The sequence below is a fragment of the Diabrotica virgifera genome, chromosome 1 (genome assembly GCF_917563875.1).
Source record: "Diabrotica virgifera virgifera chromosome 1, PGI_DIABVI_V3a".
NCBI classification, from domain to species: domain Eukaryota; kingdom Metazoa; phylum Arthropoda; class Insecta; order Coleoptera; family Chrysomelidae; genus Diabrotica; species Diabrotica virgifera.
Genome location: NC_065443.1, coordinates 180,669,717 through 180,689,224, shown reverse-complemented (window position 1 = coordinate 180,689,224; position 19,508 = coordinate 180,669,717). Strand labels below are relative to the sequence as shown.

The 19,508-nt window shown below is 32.3% G+C and overlaps 1 protein-coding gene across 1 annotated transcript in view; it reads left to right on the top strand.

Annotated features, from left to right (window-relative positions):
- Window positions 1–1,619: 1,619 nt before the first annotated feature.
- The window catches only part of LOC126878934 (telomere length and silencing protein 1 homolog), a 151,266-nt gene continuing 133,377 nt past the window's right edge, over window positions 1,620–19,508 (top strand). The window contains exon 1 of the mRNA XM_050641818.1: window positions 1,620–2,104. Within this exon, the coding sequence (XP_050497775.1) occupies window positions 1,690–2,104 (415 nt within the window). The 5' untranslated portion in view covers window positions 1,620–1,689. The remainder of the gene's footprint in view (window positions 2,105–19,508) is intronic.

Sequence of the window (19,508 nt, the reverse complement as noted above, 5' to 3'; positions counted from 1 at the left end):
AAAAAAAAGAAAAAGAAAAGAAAAAAAGAAGAAAAAAAAAAGAAAAAAAGAAAAAAAGAAATTCGCAAACAATTTAGAAAACGTCTTCCAGTGATGCCACAGCTACCGATTTTTCGGTAAATCTGCCGAATATCTGTCAAATCTACCGAGCTACCTAATTCTCCTTTTTTTCTACCGAAAAATCAAAATTCTTAATTTTCAAATTAATCTGCCGATTTTTTTTCTACCGAAAAATCAAAATTATTAGAACATTTTTTTTAGCGGATAGATTTGGCAATAGAGTTTAGTCAATTTTCAAGAATTCTTGAATGGACCGTGATAGTGTGACGTCAAAACGTCAACATTTTTCCAAACACGTTGTGTCTAGGTATACGCTAACATGTACGCAAATAAAAAAGTTAGGTAGAATTAAAGGTCATAACAAATATTTTTCTATCAAACAAACACTAAACATATCAAAATAGCGTGTATCAAAATATACAGTCACTGCCCACGCTAAATAGTCACTAGCTTGATGAAGTTTAACTTTTTTATTTGCGTATATTTTAGCGTGTACCTAGACACAACGTGTTTGGAAACCTTTTTTTGACGTCACGGCTATCGCGGTCCATTGCTTTTACTAGCTTGTGACACAATGTGCGAACCAGCAGATACGGATTTACTGATATCAATTTTATGACCAGTCCTTTGTCCTTTTATATTATGATTTTGGGAGTAAAATGTATCTACCTGAATCTGAATAGTGAATACTGAAGGATTGTGGCTTATTTTGATATAGAAGATAATTCCAAACTAAAAATAGTATTTATATTAAAATCTTAAAACAGGAGAAATTTATTTTGCACCTTTTTAACCTACAAGTATTTCGACATAACTAAAGAACATTAAAAATTGTTCTCGTTCTCAATTGCTCCAATATCCGACATTGTTTTGTTTTTAGACGATTATAAAGTGTAAACAATCATGTTTTTGCCTATAAAACATTCCTTGTAGATTTTAGAGAAAAATGTTTTTTGAAATACCTACATAAACAATTGGAGATAATTGCAAAAAACCCTTATTTTTGCAGTAATTTATAAATGTTAATAACTTGTAACTATTATTTATTATAACAAAAATTTTTAACTTGTTTAAACCATTATACAGCTTTCAAATAAGAATTTGTATTTTGAACGTTAATAGGTACACGTGTGGTAAGTTTTTTTTTAAAAGTCTACAACAGGAAAAAATATGCAGTTTTATTTTATTATAAATAAATTAATTCCTTTCAACAAAACTAAAACATCCTTGATATTTAGTATTGCGTTAGTTAGACGGCTCTACTCGAATTACTTTAGATTAAAAAAATGAAGAAAATTGCTCTATAATACCTAGAAAGCCGAGAAAATACATTTTTTTAAGGTATACCGATTTTGAACTTTGAATGATTTTTATGATGAATAGTGATTATTGGTCATTATGATGATGAATGTAGTTTATTTTTGAATACTCGTACCTAAATAGTATCATTTTTTTGCAATGTGATAGCAAAAGAATCAAAAATGAAATCTACCGAAATTTGACGATTTCTACCGAAAAAATAGGAGCAGTCTCCCGAAATTTTGTTCAAGACCTGTGGCAACACTGTTATGTTATTGAGTTTTATTTGGTTGCCCTAAACTGTAAGTTGTCCTTTGTCCAAAATCCAAAATGTCCGAGGATAATAATATGTCCAATTCTAAAGAAAAAATAATATTCAAATCTAAAATTCGCAAACAATTTAGAAAACGTCTTAAAGAGGAAGACAGTGATGAAAATGAGACTGAAGTAATTGCAAAACTACAAGAAATGAAAGAAGTTCAGAAACTTAGAGAAAGACCTAATGGTGTTAGTTTAGTTGGTTTAGCGCTAGGAACAAAAGTACTAACGGACACAGAAATCAAAGATTCTTTTAATAAAAACATTGGTGGTTTGGTAAACTTGCAGGCCTTAAATAGTGGCAATTGGAAAGTAGATGACGCCTATGATACTGGAATAGGAACTCAGTTTTCTGTGGAAACTAATAAACGAGATGAGGATGAAGAAATGATGAAATTTATAGAAGTTGAGCTATCAAAAAGAAAAGGTACATTTTAAGTTAAATTTCATAATTCAGCTATAACATCCATTGAACATCAATCAATTACAAAATGTATGTCACAATTGAAGGACAATTTTACTTTCTGATGTTTTTCTTTCCCAGGGTATTACAAATACTGTTTAATGTCCGACTGGTCTATTATTTAACAAATAATGACATTATTTTGAAGTCTATTAAGTACAATATAACGCCCACGGGCGTTTTATTGAAAAATAACGCCCTAGGGCCTATTAAATTTAAATAACGAGTTAAATACTGTCAAGTTGACAAATAAAACTCTAAGGTAAAACTATGGTTACCACAATTACGTTACGACTATTTCTGGTAAATATACGTATTTGAAAACTAATTAATTCGAAATTCATTCAAATATTTTTGCATATAAAGAATAATTTAGTCAGACATTAAAACGTTGAAGACACCACAGGTAGAGATAGTGCAAACACTCCTGACCATGGAGTTGCACGAAGGCGGAGTCAAAATATCAAAATTCACGGAAAGACAGAAAGGTTCTATTGTAGATACAGTGCATTTTGCATGGAAGTGGGGACTAAACCAAATTTCGTCTACTGCGCTGTGGTCAGGATTGTTTGCACTATCTGTATTATAATAATAATGCTTTCAGTCAACGTATATATCTCGGGCTGAAGGCCCTCGGTCTATACACCATTGACCTCAAGCGTTATTATCCTTATAATACCCTTGGTATTGTACCCTCAGAGAGTAACATATCCTTTTTAAGATAAGCACAACTGTAATTTAGTCCAAACAAATTAATATATTTTTTTGCCAACAAAAATGAGATTTTTCAACCAAATAATGTTTAAATATGATGTGCAAAATAATTTTAAATTGGGTTCTGCTAATGGGCTTGCTTTTTGTTGTCATTAAAGTAAAAAAAAAAACTAAATTTCACTCATTAAATCATTATTGTCCGGTTATCGTCTTAATTATTTTAACTGTACTAATATCCGTCGAGTAATTCTGAATGATTAATAGGTTATTAAAACATTTTATCTGCAGTGGCTTCTGGAATATCTTAAAAATATCGAATTTTATTGATAAAATGCACATATTATAATAATAATAATAATAATATTTATTCATCCTTTAAGACATACAATGTATAGGACATGTCATTAGTTTTACAAACAAACAAACAATAAAATTAATACATTTATAAATTTTATAAACATATCCCACCGATCTTCGCTTCGACCATACCTTAATAACTATATAACTGTCCAACTAATATCTTATTTGATAAAAAAATGACATGATTTCGAAGTCAGTTAAATGTGATATAATGCCCTAGAGCGTTATTTTGAAAAATAACACCCTTGGGCATTAAATTTAAATAACCAGTTAAATACTGTCAAGTTGACAAATAAAAACCTAAGTAAAACTATGGTTACCACAATAGGGAACTTGCACATTTTTTTTATTACATAATAATGTTCAGTTTTGTATAAAAATGAGATTTCCAAAATTTCACGCTTCAAAAACTCATAATAACTTAAGAAGTACAAATTTAAAGTCTTCGGTATCTTAAAATAGGTCAAACGGCCCGTGACGTCACTCAGTTTAACTATATGGTTCCGTTTATGGTTATAATTAGGTATATTCTTCTTCTTTAGTTTATTGGCGTCCACCTATTTTGGTATACCTCGTCGCGAAATAAAGGAAAAATATTTATATTCTATTAACATTTATCGTATGTCATTGTAATAATATATACCAGTTTGTTGACATTGGAGTTTGATATAGTTATTGAAGGAAAGAAGGTTTACTACGGAAAATAAAACCATTTTGTAAAAGTACAGTTTTCTATGAATAGTTCAAACGATCAAAAAACTTGTAACGTCAAATAAATGTATTTTCTACTGACATTTATAACGTCTAATTTAAAATTCTGTTTACTTTGTTGGAAAAATGTAAATGTACAAACGAATGACGTCACGACGCGTTTTAGGTCACCTGTTTTAATTTGAATTTTAATCACCTTTGGGGGCCAAACGAAAGACCTACAAAAATTTTTTATCTTTGATACATGTTTTAAATTATGTTCTGTTGTGATTTATAACATTTTTTTCGAATTTAAAAATTTATGCAAGTTCCCTATTACGTTACGACTATTGCTGCTAAATGTACTTATTTGAGAACTAATTTACTCAAAATTCATTCAAATTTTTTGCATTTAAAGAGGAATTTAGTCGGACATTAAATGTTGAAGGCACCATGGGTATTATAGATAATAACACTCAACGTATATACCTCAAGCGTTATTATCCTTATAATACCCTTGGTACCTTAATAATTATAATTATTAGGTACTTTGCAGTCTCAGGTGTAAACATAAGGTAAATGTCGGAGTAATAATTGGCCCATTAATAAATCACACAACTTAAAATACATATAAATTAAAGAAAATTCCAAAATGTTTGTTAAATTTTTACAAAGACATTCTTCAGACAAAATACTTTCTTCTAGAACTCACAGATATCACTAGTTATAATGGAATTTTTTTTTATTAAGTGTTTCGAAAATAAGTGAATGGGGTTGAATAGTTGACAACAAGTGTTTTTGTTTTTTTATTTCCACGGGACAAGCCCAATACAGTTACAATTTTTTACAAATTTTGGAACAATTTAGTAGATACTAAATATAAGTCATATAATATATTAACACATAAAATATAATAAATTTATGTGCATAGAAATCGGCCCACTTAAAAATTTGGTCATTTTTATGTCTTGTATTTCCTAAACCTGTTGGCCGATTTAAGTGATTTTTTGAACATGTTATAGCCCTATTCTTTATCAACACCACTGTAATAATATTATTGCTAAACAGGTAAATTTTCATTGTATACCGGGTGTACCAATCAAACTGTGTTTTTTTCTCAAAGTTTGCATCACCCTGTGGAATATTTTAGCATTTATAAAATACTGAAATTAAAATCCAACCATAGACTCAGGTTTTCTTAAAATTCTGTTTTTTGATTCATTCGTTTATGTTGGATAATAAAAAAGTTAGATACTTTAACAACTAGACATGTTCTTCATCAATACACTGTGTTTCTAAATAAGTGCGACAAACTTTAGGGGGTAATTCTGCATGAAAAATTAATGACAGTTGGCTTTATAAATGTATGTCCGCAAATGTTTCGTTTCCGAGATACGGGATGTTGAATTTTTTCTTACAAACTGATGATTTATTTTATTGCTTTAAAACCGGTTAAGATATGCCAATAAAATTTGGTGGGTTTTAAGACGTAGTTATTGCACATTTTTTGACATACAATTAAGAATTTAATATTCACCATTAGCGTGCATATGTGTAATATGACCGGTCATATTACCCGTATGCACGCTAATGGTGAATATATAATTCTTAATTTTATGTCAAAAAATCCGCAATAACTATCTCTTAAAACCCACCAAATTTCATTTGCATATCTCAACTGGTTTTAAAGCAATAAATAGATCGTCAGTTTGTAAGCAAAAATTCAGCCCGTATCTCAGAAAGGACACATTTGCGGACATTCATTTATAAAGCCAACTGTCATTATTTTTTCATGCAGGATTGAGAAATTCATGCATTTTAGAAACACCGTGTATTGATGAAGAACATGTCTAGTTGTTAAAGTACCTAACTTTTTTTATTATGCAACATAAACAAATTAAGGCTATGGGTACATAATTCGCAAATATTTTACGTGTATCCCTACTTTTTCTGTCTTTACACGGCAAATTACGTGTAGTAAAATTCACACTGGTGTGGATATGTAAACATTACTAGAATGTCATTCTACTTGAAAATGTCATAATTAATTTAAAGAGATGGCTTTTGAATGTTCTTGGATAACTGTTATTTTTATAATTGCCAATTATTAATTCAGTTAATAAATGTAATAATTTTTTCACTAACTATGTTTTCAGTGATTGTAATAATTTATTTGTACAACAAAAACTAATAATCAATCGAGAAAAGAGGAAAAGTGTTAAAGTGATTTTTTAATAATATGTTGTTATTTTGGAACGCTTACAATTTTGAACATCTCTAACAACAAAATACTTGGATCACAGGATATATCTGATGTATTCTCTGCTTGGATCTTTCACAAATAATACACAATAAATAACTTTTTATTAAGTTCACGTCTTAAATCAATTATTTATCAAATACACTATATATCAATAATATTTAATCAATTTCTCAAAATATTCCCGATGCAATGTCAAATATTTAAAATTGTCACTGATTGTCAGTGTCTGACTGACAATATTATTATATTCGGTTGAGTGCGTTGTAAGACAAAGACAGATTTGGAAAATATTACCACAGCATTGTGTTCATTTTTTTCAAATCCTGAAAAAACCAATAAATATTTTTGAAAAATTTAAACGCAGAATGAAAGACTAAATTATTACCGAGGGCCGAAAGTCCCTTAGAATAAATAAAAAGTTTATTTTGAATGAGATATTTTAATTTAAAAATCACACTAAATTTTCTCTTAGTTTTTTCACCCCTGTAACTTATTAAAATAAACATTGTAGAAGTTCTCAGGGACTTTCGGCCCTCGCTTATAACGTAATCTTTCATTCTGCGTTTAAATTTTTCCAAAATACTTATTAGTTTTCTCAGGATTTGAAAAAAATGAATCCCCATTTGAATAGCATTGCAGCCGAAAATACGTTCCGATCCTCTTAATCAAAAAACAGAATGTTAAGAAAACCTGAGTCTACAGTTGGGTTTTAATTTCAGTATTTTTTAAATGCTAGAATATTCCACAGGGTGATGCAAACTTTGAGAAAAAAACACAGTTTGATTGGTACACCCGGTATACAATGAAAATTTACCTGTTTAGCAACAATATTCTTACAGTGGTATTGCTAAAGAATTAGGCTATAACTTGTTTAAAAAATCACTTAAATCGGCCAACAGGTTTAGGAAATATGAGACATCAAAAATCACCAAATTTTTAAGTGGGCTGATTTCGATACATGTAAGTTTAGTTAAAAGAAATAAATTACATACAGAACAAATTAGAAACAGACTGGTAAGGGTGGACAAAACAAAACAATTAAAAGGCAATATTAATTTGTTGCAAGTCGCGTATAAATTGGTTAGGTGTGAAACTAAAATTAAGCCTCTCAATATTTTGATTTGCTAGACATAACATTCTAGTTATAGGTTCATTGAGGCCATAATTGCATCGATGAAATGGTACATGAAAAGTGTTTTAAACTGCATTTCGAGTACTGTACAAAGGAACTTTAAAACCAACCTTACACAATAAATAATTACTATTTGCTGTGCCATTTAACAAACTATACAGAATTTTCAAATCATGGTGATAACGATGTTCTTCCAGGGTATTGATGTGTTAAGTGTTCTAATAAATGACACGTAAAGTTGTAGTAGTTGACATGATTTATTAGATTTTCTAACATTGAATACTTAATCTAATATGAAGAATAATGTAACACAAAGCACACTAAGTCTGCATATTATATTTGCTCGTGTCAAAGTTAAAATAGATCCGTTCTCTTGTATCTAACTGAGATTGCGGTTTTTTTTTGGACCAATTATACTATACTACCTCCGTAACTTTGAAACCGTTCATTTTAGAAGGATTATGCATCTTTTTTATTTCAAATTTAATGTATAACATTTTTGTATAGAGGGTTGTTCATGCTAAACTGCATAGTTTTAGAAATATTGACGGAAAACCTAAAAAACTACGAATTTCTGATTCCCCCCCCCCCTCTCCCCTCCAAACCAGACGCTCAAAATGGTGCGACTTTTTTCTGAACATTATGTGGACCATATAGAACAATTTGGTGTTGGAGGATAACTTTCACTGGATGTCTGGGTTATGCCATCTTCTGGATCAATTGTATCATACTAATACTGTTGATACAGTAAAAATTTACATTTTTAGCTCAAAAAGTATGGTTTAAACTTTCATTCGAGTTGAAAAAGTAACAGTTTTGGTCAGTGAACAAATTTGTATACCTATTTGTATAGGTAAACTTTAAAATTTTAGTGAAAAGTCAATTAAGAAGACAAGTGTATTCTGACAACTAATAAATATCGGTCCCCGATGGGGGACAAAAATACACAAGCGACATCTTTTGTGACAACAGATGCAGATATGGATAACAGTGATTTAATTTCAAATGTTACTAATAATTATCCAAGTGAGAGTAACCTCCAGAAAACAAATCAGTTGGAACCGAAAACTTTCAATATTCTTTCAGAAAAATACAATGTACAAAATATTTGGGTATACTCTGTGAGCTCGTACATAGAGGGGATATTTACAAATTCGCGAGCGCCAGTAGTGACAAGTCTGTAAACCTTTACAGGAAATTTGACATAAATGTCAAAGTGATTAATTTAAAATTAAAATTAAAAACATTAATTATATAAAATATTAGTTGGTCAAAGCTGTGGTATATATTTTTACCTTAAATTATACTTACGTTTTAAATACTGAATTTAAGTTTTTTTACTGTTCCGTAATATGTAATTATAAATTATTCTAATAATCTTAGCGCCATCTACACGATAACTGTGAAAGAATCCGAAGTAAGAAATTCATATTTTATCAATAGAACGTCAAAATGATTAGCAAAATCTTAAAAAAATCGATTACAATTTAATTACTTTTTTGCGTTGTAAATATTAAGCGATAACAATTAAATAATAAATTTAAAAATTACCGGTGAAAGTTGAATTAGTAATCCGCTAGGAGCGCCACCAGCGAAGCTCAGAGCGTATAGATAGAAAGTACCGAAAATAACAATGTAGGAAAATTGCATGCAATGAAAGTTGCTCATATCCTTTTTAAAAAATTTAAACTTAATAACATTTTATTTTAATAACGTTTTATTAAAATCACTATTAGAAGCAAATAATTTAGTAAAACATCCCCCTAAAGTAAGAAAATTTCAAAGCATTTATTTCAAATCACTTACCTGAAATTAAGGGGTTGGTAAGAGACGTTGATACTAGTTATATCAACTATCTTATGGAAAATATAGAATCACACTCACGCGTCACTAATATCTACAGATTAAATAGAAAAGTCCAAAAAGGAGACAATACGTTTGAATTTGTACCAAAAAACTATTGTTGTTACTTTTGAGGGGAATATTTTACCAGATCGAGTAGCTTTTAATCGAGTCTTTTTTCCGGTTGAACAATTTGTAGGAAGAGTAAGTCAATGTTACAAGTGTTTAAGATATCGGCATGTATCTAAACAGAAGAAAGTGTATCAATTGTGGCGAAATTAAAGACGATAAACATAATTGTGATAAAAATTTAATATTTTGTATACACTGTAAAAGCAAAGATCATGTTTCTATCTCAAAAAAGTGTCCCTCTTACGATAATAAAAAAAAATTAAAAATATAACGATACAGTACAAAACCTCTTTTAAAGAAGCTAAAGAAATTTCTGAAAACTCCTTATCCAGTCTAGTAAGTCACAACTCATTTCCACCGCTAAATTGACCAACATTTTCCAGTTCTTCCCAACAACCATCGTATGTCATTATCACAACCTAATCAAATCCCTAAAAATACCAATTGCAATCAAAATAACTTCCTTTCCCAACCCAATCCTGTAAGCTTTAGTCCTCCAATGAAAAGAAGAGAAAATCATACTCTCCCACTATCCAGTCACCTATCCACGAACCATTATTTCCATTCTCCTTTGGACCTTCACAACCTTTGCCGATAAATTCAAATAAACCAAACTACTATTGTTTGGAAACCAAGAAAAGTAGTATAGCTAGCAATTTATCCATTTTTATCGTGGACTTTTTAAATAAAATTCTTTTAACAATACACAACTTATTGATATTAAATTAATTACAAGTACACTGAGATGCAAAATTAACCGGACACCTTAAAAATGGGTCATTTTTGATGTCTCGAATTTCCTAAACCTGTTGTCCGATTTAAATGATTTTTTTAATATATTATAGCCTTATTCTTTAGCAATATCGCTGTAATAGTATTGTTGCTAAACAGTTAAATTTTCATTATATACCGGGTGTATCAACCAAACTGTGTTTTTTTCTCAAAGTTCGCATCACCCTGTGGAATATTTTAGCATTTATAAAATACTGAAATTAAAATCCAACTATAGCCTCATGTTTTCTCAACATTTTGTTTTTTTATTCATTCGCTTATGTTGGATAATAAAAAAGTTAGGAACTTTAACAACTAGCCATGTCTTTCATCAATACAGCGTGTTTTTAAATAAGAATTGGCAAACCTTAAGGGATAATTCTGCATGGAAAAATAATGACAGTTTGCTTTATCAACGATATGTCTGCAAATGCTTCGTTTTCGAGATAGGGGGTGTTGAAAGTTTTCTTACAAACTGACGATTTATTTATTGCTTTGAATCTGGTTGAGGTATGCAAATGAAATTTGGTGAGTTTTAAGAAGTAGTTATTGCACATTTTTTGACATACAATGAAGAATTTAATATTTACCATTGGCGCGCATACGGGTAATATGAGGGCTTATATTACCCGTATGCGCGCCAAAGGTGAATATTAAATTCTTACTTGTATGTCAAAAAATGTACAATAACTACGTCTTAACACCCACCAAATTTCATTCGCATATCTCTACTGGTTTTTAAGCAATAAATAGATCGTCAGTTTGTAAGAAAAATTTCAACACCCTCTATCTCAGAAATGAAGCATTTGCGGACATAGGTTTATAAAGCAAACTGTCATTATTTTTTATGTAGAATTACCCCTTAAAATTTGTGGCACTTATTTAGAAACACCCTGTATTGATAAAGAACATGGCTAGTTGTTAGATTTCCTAACTTTTTTATGGTCCTACTCAAGCGAATGAATCAAAAAACAGAATGTTGAGAAAACGTAAGGCTATGGTTGGGTTTTAATTTGAGTATTTTATAAATGCTACAAGTCGATGCGAAGTTTAGGAAAAAAACACAGTTTCATTGGTACACCCGGTATGCATTGAAAATTTACCTGCTTAGCCACAATATTATTACAGCGATATTAATAAAGGATAAGGCTATAACATTAAAAATTCACTTAAATCGGACAACAGGTTTAGGAAATTCGAGACATCAAAAATGACCCATTTTTAAGGTGTCCGGTTAATTTTGCACCCCAGTGTAGTATAGAACAGGTATTGGAGGATACTTTGAAAAACCAAAACACGTCATTTAAATATAATGCAATGGAATGCACGTTCTGCTATAGCTAACAAAAATAGTCTGGTACAATTTCTTTATGATAAAAATATTGACATTGCTCTTATAAGTGAAACTTGGTTCAAAAGAAATCAACAATATAGTTTTAGTGGTTACAATATAGTTCGCAATGACAGAAACGAAGGCTACGTTGGTGTGGCAATTTTGGTACCCAAATACCTTCGTTTTGTTGAACATAAGATCAATATAAATTACAATGAAAATATTTTAGTGTGTGCTATCCAAGTTAAATATGGAACTTTATTGTTAAATTTTTTATCTATTTATAAACCTCCAAAAATACAAACAATATATGACGATTGGACTAAAAGTTTTGAACAATTTGAGGGTCCTTTAATTATAGGTGGTGACTTTAATGCACCCCACTCTATATGGGGTTGTCATAATAATGATACTATAGGGTCACAACTTATAAATGTCGCAGATGATTTAAATTTAACCGCTTTAAATAATGGCGAACCTACAATTTTGAGACGTCCTGATCAACAAGATTCGGCTGTCGATGTAACTTTTTGTTCACCTGAATTAGTTAAGAAGACATCTTGGAATGTCATTCCTGACACTCTAGGATCAAATCACTATGTCATATCTATAGAACTTCTTTTTGCAATAAAATGAAAATGAAATATCTCCTAAAAATAAATGGAATATTAAAAAGCCAATTGGGCGTTATATACCTCGACTATTCAGAATTTACACCATACAAACAATTTTCACTCAGATAATATAATTGACTCCTTCTTCATAAATAATGTAAATACGGCTGCAGGAGCAGCTATACGCCAGTATAAACCCTATAAATGTAAACGGCACCCACCTCCTTGGTGGAATATTGATTGTGACAATATTATCAAACAACGAAAATTGGCTTTAATAAATTACAAAAAAAAAGTAATTTTGAAAATTATGTTCAATATCAGAAGATCTCAGCTAGAATCAAAAAAAATATTAAATAGTATAGCCAAAAAGCATTGGATTGAATGGGTTTCTTCGCTCAATAAAAATACATCAGCTAAAAATCTTTGGAATCAAGCTAAAAAACTTTACAGAAAACCGGTATCAAACATAAACTCTTTAGATCAGAAATGGATGGATGCCTTTCTTATTAAAGTTGCACCCCCAACTGCGAACCCTCAAATAATTCACAGCTACATAATACTTTCCAGCTACATAGCATCAACCCCAGCTGACAAAAATCATTTTCGCTTAAAACCTTTCACTTACAATGAACTATTTTTCGATATAAATAATCGTAAAGATAATAGTCCAGGATGCGATCATATCAAATACTCCATGCTTCTAACTCTTCCAGAAGTAGCAAAACATTTTCTATTGGACCTTTTTAATCGTATAGTTCAAGACAGTTCTGACGTAAATATCTTTAAAGACATAATTGTTATTCCGATTCTAAAGCCTACAAAAGATCCAAATTCAGCTGAATCTTATCGACCCATTTTTCTTTTTTCGTGTGTATTTAAAACTTTGGAACGGATGTTAAAAAACAGACTAGAATGGTGGGTCCATACTAAAAAGTTACTACCAAACAATCAATTTGGATACAGACGAGGATGTGGAGCTTTAGATGCTATAGCTACACTTGTAGCGGACATACAGAGTAATTATCCTAGAAATAATTATTTGCCTCCTTTATCACTAGATATAGAAGGCGCTTATGACAGTGTGTGTTTACCTCGATTAAAAGACAAAATGATCAATAAGTTTCGAATACCCATAAAACTGACACAAACCGTTCTTAATTTCTACACTGATAGACGCCTATACGTTAGAAACCATAAAAATGATCTTGGTAACACAAATACTATTTTATTAAATAGCCAAGCTTTAAATTTCTGCAAGTCAATAAAGTATCTAGGCATGTTTCTAGATCAAAAGCTAACATGGAAATTACACATCGAGTATATGCTTGATAAAAGCAATAAAGGTCTTAATTTTTTAAAATCCATTTCTAAAACTTGGTGGGAAGCTGATGTAGAAACAACTTTGCTTTTTTGCAAATCTTACATCAGATCTATTCTGGACTATGGATGTATACTTTATGGATCGGCAAGTAAACAAATTTTAAATAAAATTAATGTATTTCAACGTACTGATCTACGTACCTGTATGGGAGCAATGAAGTCTACTCCAATAGCTCCATTGCATGTTGAAGCTTTAGAACCTCCCTTGAATTTTAGAAGAGATTATCTGAGTGAAAAATTTGTTGTGAAAATTTCATGTATCAATAATTCCTTATATTCTAGCATAAGCTCACTAAACACAGATGATCTAACAAACAGTTACTGGACTCATAAAAATACACCAACCCTGTGTACAGCCTTTAGAGCCATATGTAACAATAAGTATATAAACAATATTAACAACCTTGATACTAACGACTATTTCGCATTTTTTAAGAACCGGACATACATATACCGACATATTATAATAGTTCATTATTAGATTCATGCATCTTGAATTGCTTTATCGACAAATGGCCCAAAGTAACTGTAATCTATACAGATGCATCCAAAACATCGGAAGGGACCGGATGTGCGTTCTACATTCCATCTAAGTCGACAGAAAAAATGTTCAAATTACCTTCCAATTGCTCAATTTTTAGTGCTGAAGCAATTGCAATTCTTGAATCCTTGATATATTTCGATAGTTTAAACAATAATTCAGTTTTAATAATATCCGATTCATTGTCAGTTTTATTATCTCTCAAAAATTCAAAGTTACTCAATTATTATTCTAATCCTTTCATTTACCAAATTAAGAAAAAGCTTGTCAACCTTAAAAATAAAAATAAAACTACGAATTTTGTTTGGGTAAAAGCTCATGTTGGTATAAATCATAATGAGCATAACAAATTGAAGAGTCTCAGATGCAGAATCCTTCTTCTTCTTGACTGGCTTTACAACTCGGGGTGAGTCTTCGCCGCATCCACTATGGCCCTCCATCGTCTGCGATCTTGCGCTTCGATTTGCCATTGTTGTACCCCAATCCTAGATAGATCGGTTTCAACATCATCCTTCCATCTTTTTCTGGGACGGCCCACTGATCTTCTACCGTCTGGTCTCTCGAAGAACACTGTCTTTAGCACTCTGTCTTCCTCTGATCTTACTACATGACCTGCCCATCTTATCCGATTAGCTTTTATATGTCTGACGATGTTTTCAGTACCATATAGAGTCACCAATTCAGCATTGCGGCGCCTTCTCCACTCTCCTGTCAGTTCATCTCTTTGAGGACCAAATATCATTCTGAGCACTTTCCTTTCAAATATCAGCAATTTATTTATTTCTCGCTGATGTAGAGTCCATGTTTCACTCCCATATGTAACAACTGGGCGAATAATTGACATGTACAGTCTTAATTTAGATTGTTTCAGCAGCTTAGATCTTAATAATGATGATAGGGAGTATAATGCTCTATTTCCCGCAGCTATTCTTGCTGAGACCTCTTTTTCTATGTGATTGTCCTCTGTGATTACTGCTCCCAGATATTTAAACTCTTTTACTACTTCAAAGTTGTGGTCATTAATAGTTACGTTCTGCCTAACTCTTGATCTTGGATTTTTGGTCACCAGCATATATTTCGTCTTCTCTTCATTTATTCGAAGGCCCAGGTTACCTGTTTCCTCCTCGAGCTGTGAAAACACCTCTCTTACGTCTCTTGTAGAATGAGCGACTGCATCTAGATCATCGGCAAAGGCCAACAATAGTTTTGATCCTCGATTTGCGAATCCCCCTGTTAGTTCAGACGATATTTTACTTATTGCGTATTCTAAAGCCAAATTGAATAGCAATGGTGATAAAGGGTCTCCTTGTCTAAGCCCTGATGGTATACTAAATGGCATCGATGTTCTGTTTCCTATCTTTACCTGTGCATATGAGTCTGCCACGCACATTTGAGTGAGCTGCACTAATTTTCTTGGTATTCCCATTTCTAGCATTGCTAGCCATAGTCTGCTTCTTTTTATCGAGTCATATGCTTGCTGGAAATCTACGAAGATTTGGTGTACATCTCGGTTGAATTCCCAGTTTTTTTCTAATATTTGTCGGATGGTAAATATTTGATCTATTGTTGACCTTCCACTTCGAAAGCCGCATTGGTAGTCGCCTAGAATATCTTCCGAATACGGAGTGAGTCTCTTTAGTAAGATAATTGATAGAATCTTATACGCTGTACTAATAAGCGATATGCCTCTGTAGTTTCGGAATTGCTCTTTATTTCCCTTCTTATGTATGGGTATTATAACGCTTCCATTCCATTCTCTAGGCCAGCGGTTCTCAATCGTTTTTGGTGACGGAACCCTTTTGGAAAGCAAAATACCTGACGGAACCCTACAATAAAACAATAGTTTTTAAAAGTGTATTTTTTATTAATAAGCATAATCAAATTCCAATGTAACAGTTACTTATTACTTACTTACATAACAAGTATAATAATATAATATAATATTAAAATAAAAAAAATCTAACTAATGAAACTGTTTTTTATTTTTCATCAATTGGTTGATATCAGGTTTGATAGATGACATTTGAAGTCTCATATCAAGTTCGGCGTCCAGTCTATTGCGGTATTTTGTTTTCGTGGCTGCATATGTTGAGAATCCTGTTTAGCACAAATATGTTTTTGGGAACGGGAGAAGAATATTCAGAGCCATTTTGGCAAGCATTGGATATTCATCACGGATTCTGCACCAAAAATCTTTGAGATGCGTCGTTTTAAACAATGACTCCATAAATGTGTCTGATGACATTTCTAAAAGAGATTCGTATATCTCGTTTGACATATTTTCGGGCTTTTGTAAGTTGGGTTTATGAATCCATGAATTCAGTTTCATTTTTGTGTTCTGTTCTTCGGGAAAATACTTCTCAAAAAATGCACGTATGGAAGTGAGATATTTGACCAATTCTTCAAATACATCATCTTGAAACATTTCTAACAAACTGAGTGATGTAAAGCTTTCTATTTCTCTCTTTCTGACGCAAATAATTAAAAAATGTAATTTTCTTTTGAAGGCAGTTATTTTGTTACAGGCCTGGAACACTGTTGTCTGTTTACCTTGCAATGATATATTTAAATCGTTCTGTTTTTGAAAGATATCCGTCATAAAAGACAGTCGGAACAACCAAGTTTTATCATACAAACGGTCTTTCAAATTGAAATAAGTACATATCTGAAAGAAACATTTGTAACTCGGCTCTAAGTTTAAACTTCTGTATGGAGCAGCAGTGTTTTATATTTGCTGCCATAATCTTCACACAATAATAAGAACAATCGGGAATGTAGTAGTATGGTCGTGATTTCATAAAATTAATTCTTTTTACTGCTTCATTCATAACTAATTTTAGATTTGACGGCATTTGTTTCATCGCAAGTGCTTGTCTATGCAGTATACAATGGCTGGAGCTATAATTAGGAGCTTTGTTTTTTATTCGTGACACTAGTCCTGCTGTATTACCTGTCATCGCCTTGGCCCCATCTGTACAAATGTCCATGGAATCGTTCCAACTGAGATTATTTTCCTCAAAAAACATAATTATTTTATTAAAAATTTCCTCTCCGGTTGTGTTTGAGGGCAGCGGTGAACACATAAGCATGTCTTCATCAAAATAACTTTCATATGGATATCTCACGATAACCAGCAAGATAGCCAGACCAGCGACATCAGTAGACTCATCTATTTGCAAGGAGAAATGTGTTTTTTATAGACGTGTAACTAGGTAGTTCTTGTTTGACGTAGCTGGCCAGATCATGAATACGCCGTGAAACAGTCTCGTTCGATAGCGATACAGTAGAAAGATGCTTTGCAGATTTTTCATCGAGCATACATTTTGTTATGTTTAACACACATGGTTTTATTAAATTTTCAGCGATATTGTGCGCTTCACCTGCTTGTGCAATGCGATAGCATACAACCTTCTAAATATGATGCCTCTGTGGCCTTTTCATTGAAAGTTTGGGTTACATGTATTACAGTTTTTTGACTTTCCAATAGCTGTTCTTTTTTACGTATAAAAAATTCTTTATTCTTGTTTTTAGACTAGGGGTGTACAGTTTCTAAATGTCGGCGCAACTTGGCAGGTGCCATGTAACTATTAGGAAACAGTTTACTACATAAAATGCAGATAGGCGAGCCGTTTGAATCAAAAAATCCGAAACTGAGTCATCATACTTCCTTTTTTTCGTCTTTGAAACCGTGGAACTTGACGTCGTTGCATAATCGTCTTGACCGGTAATTGCTGTATATTCCGCGCGTACTGCTTCCGAACATTCGGCTTCGGTAGAAGATGTTGTTGCATCACGTTTAACGCCTTTAAGCCAACGTTCCATTCTTCTTTATTAAAAACCACAAAATAACGCATGATCACAAACAACAAAAGCACAAAACTGATACAATCAGAATACAGCAGTAGAAAATAAACACTTTTTTTCTAGCAGGTAGGTACTCATCGCTCCGAACCCTAATTGTCGACTGACTACTGACTAAGGACTAAGTCACACCAAAGAATACCCCAACCAACAGGCAACTAAGTTCGACCTGTGGTTCGACTACGCCTCGTGAATCGTGCTATGCCGCGTCAGAAAAGTCGACCAGAGAGAAGTGTTTTGAATTTTTTTCTAAATTCTTGCGGAACCCCTACAGGGGTATCGCGGAACCCTAGGGTTCCGCGGAACACACTTTGAGTATCGCTGCTCTAGGCATTTTCTGCTGTTGCCATACTCTGAGAATAATGTCATACAATTTTTGATGTAAAACGTTTCCTCCTTTTTTTATCAATTCTCCATTTATACCATCATTTCCTGGTGCTTTGTGATCTTTAAGAGATGTTATTGCATTCTTTACTTCTTGGAGTGTTGGTGGTGGTATTTCCACATCTGCAGAATGAAATGTAGTCTCTGATTCCTCCATCTCACTTTCAATATTTAGTAAATTCCGAAAGTATTCCTTCCACCGCTCTACGATTTCTGTTTCCATCATTATCAGTTCACCTGCTTTATTTCTCATAGCTTTTGTAGAATCCACCAATTTAATAAAATTAAAATGGTAAATAGTAATTTAAACCTGAGACTTTTCGCGTTGAAAGTTCTTACTGGTACATCCTTAATCTGCGACTTTTTCAATTAATAAGACAGCAGACGACGAATATAGAAAACGAAAGGGAAACGATCACATTCCGCCTTCATTCGTCTAGGAAAAGGACAGCAGAGGAACTTTCAGTACTCAAACCGAGTAAAGGAAATAAAATAATAAATGATGGTTTTGCTTGTTTTCGATTCAGAGGGTTGCACACCCGCTAGACAGGCTGTTTCTACCATTTCAGGCGTCTTCAGTAGCTTTTGTTAGCGTGCACACCTCTGAATCGAAAAATAGCTCCACCATCATTTTAAAGGGAATCTGAAAAATAATTCAAATTTCCCATTAGACGCGATACAGCGACATCTCACAACAAATTGAAGAGTCTCAGATGCAGAATCCACCAATTTAATAAAATTAAAATGGTAAATAGTAATTTAAACCTGAGACTTTTCGCGTTGAAAGTTCTTACTGGTACATCTTTAATCTGCGACTTTTTCAATTGATAAGACAGCAGACGACGAATATAGAAAACGAAAGGGAAACGATCACATTCCGCCTTCATTCGTCTAGGAAAAGGACAGCAGAGGAACTTTCAGTACTCAAACCGAGTAAAGGAAATAAAATAATAAATGATGGTTTTGCTTGTTTTCGATTCAGAGGGTTGCACACCCGCTAGACAGGCTGTTTCTACCATTTCAGGCGTCTTCAGTAGCTTTTGTTAGCGTGCACACCTCTGAATCGAAAAATAGCTCCACCATCATTTTAAAGGGAATCTGAAAAATAATTCAAATTTCCCATTAGACGCGATACAGCGACATCTCGTAACAAATTGAAGAGTCTCAGATGCAGAATCCACCAATTTAATAAAATTAAAATTGTAAATAGTAATTTAAACCTGAGACTTTTCGCGTTGAAAGTTCTTACTGGTACATCCTTAATCTGCGACTTTTTCAATTAATAAGACAGCAGACGACGAATATAGAAAACGAAAGGGAAACGATCACATTCCGCCTTCATTCGTCT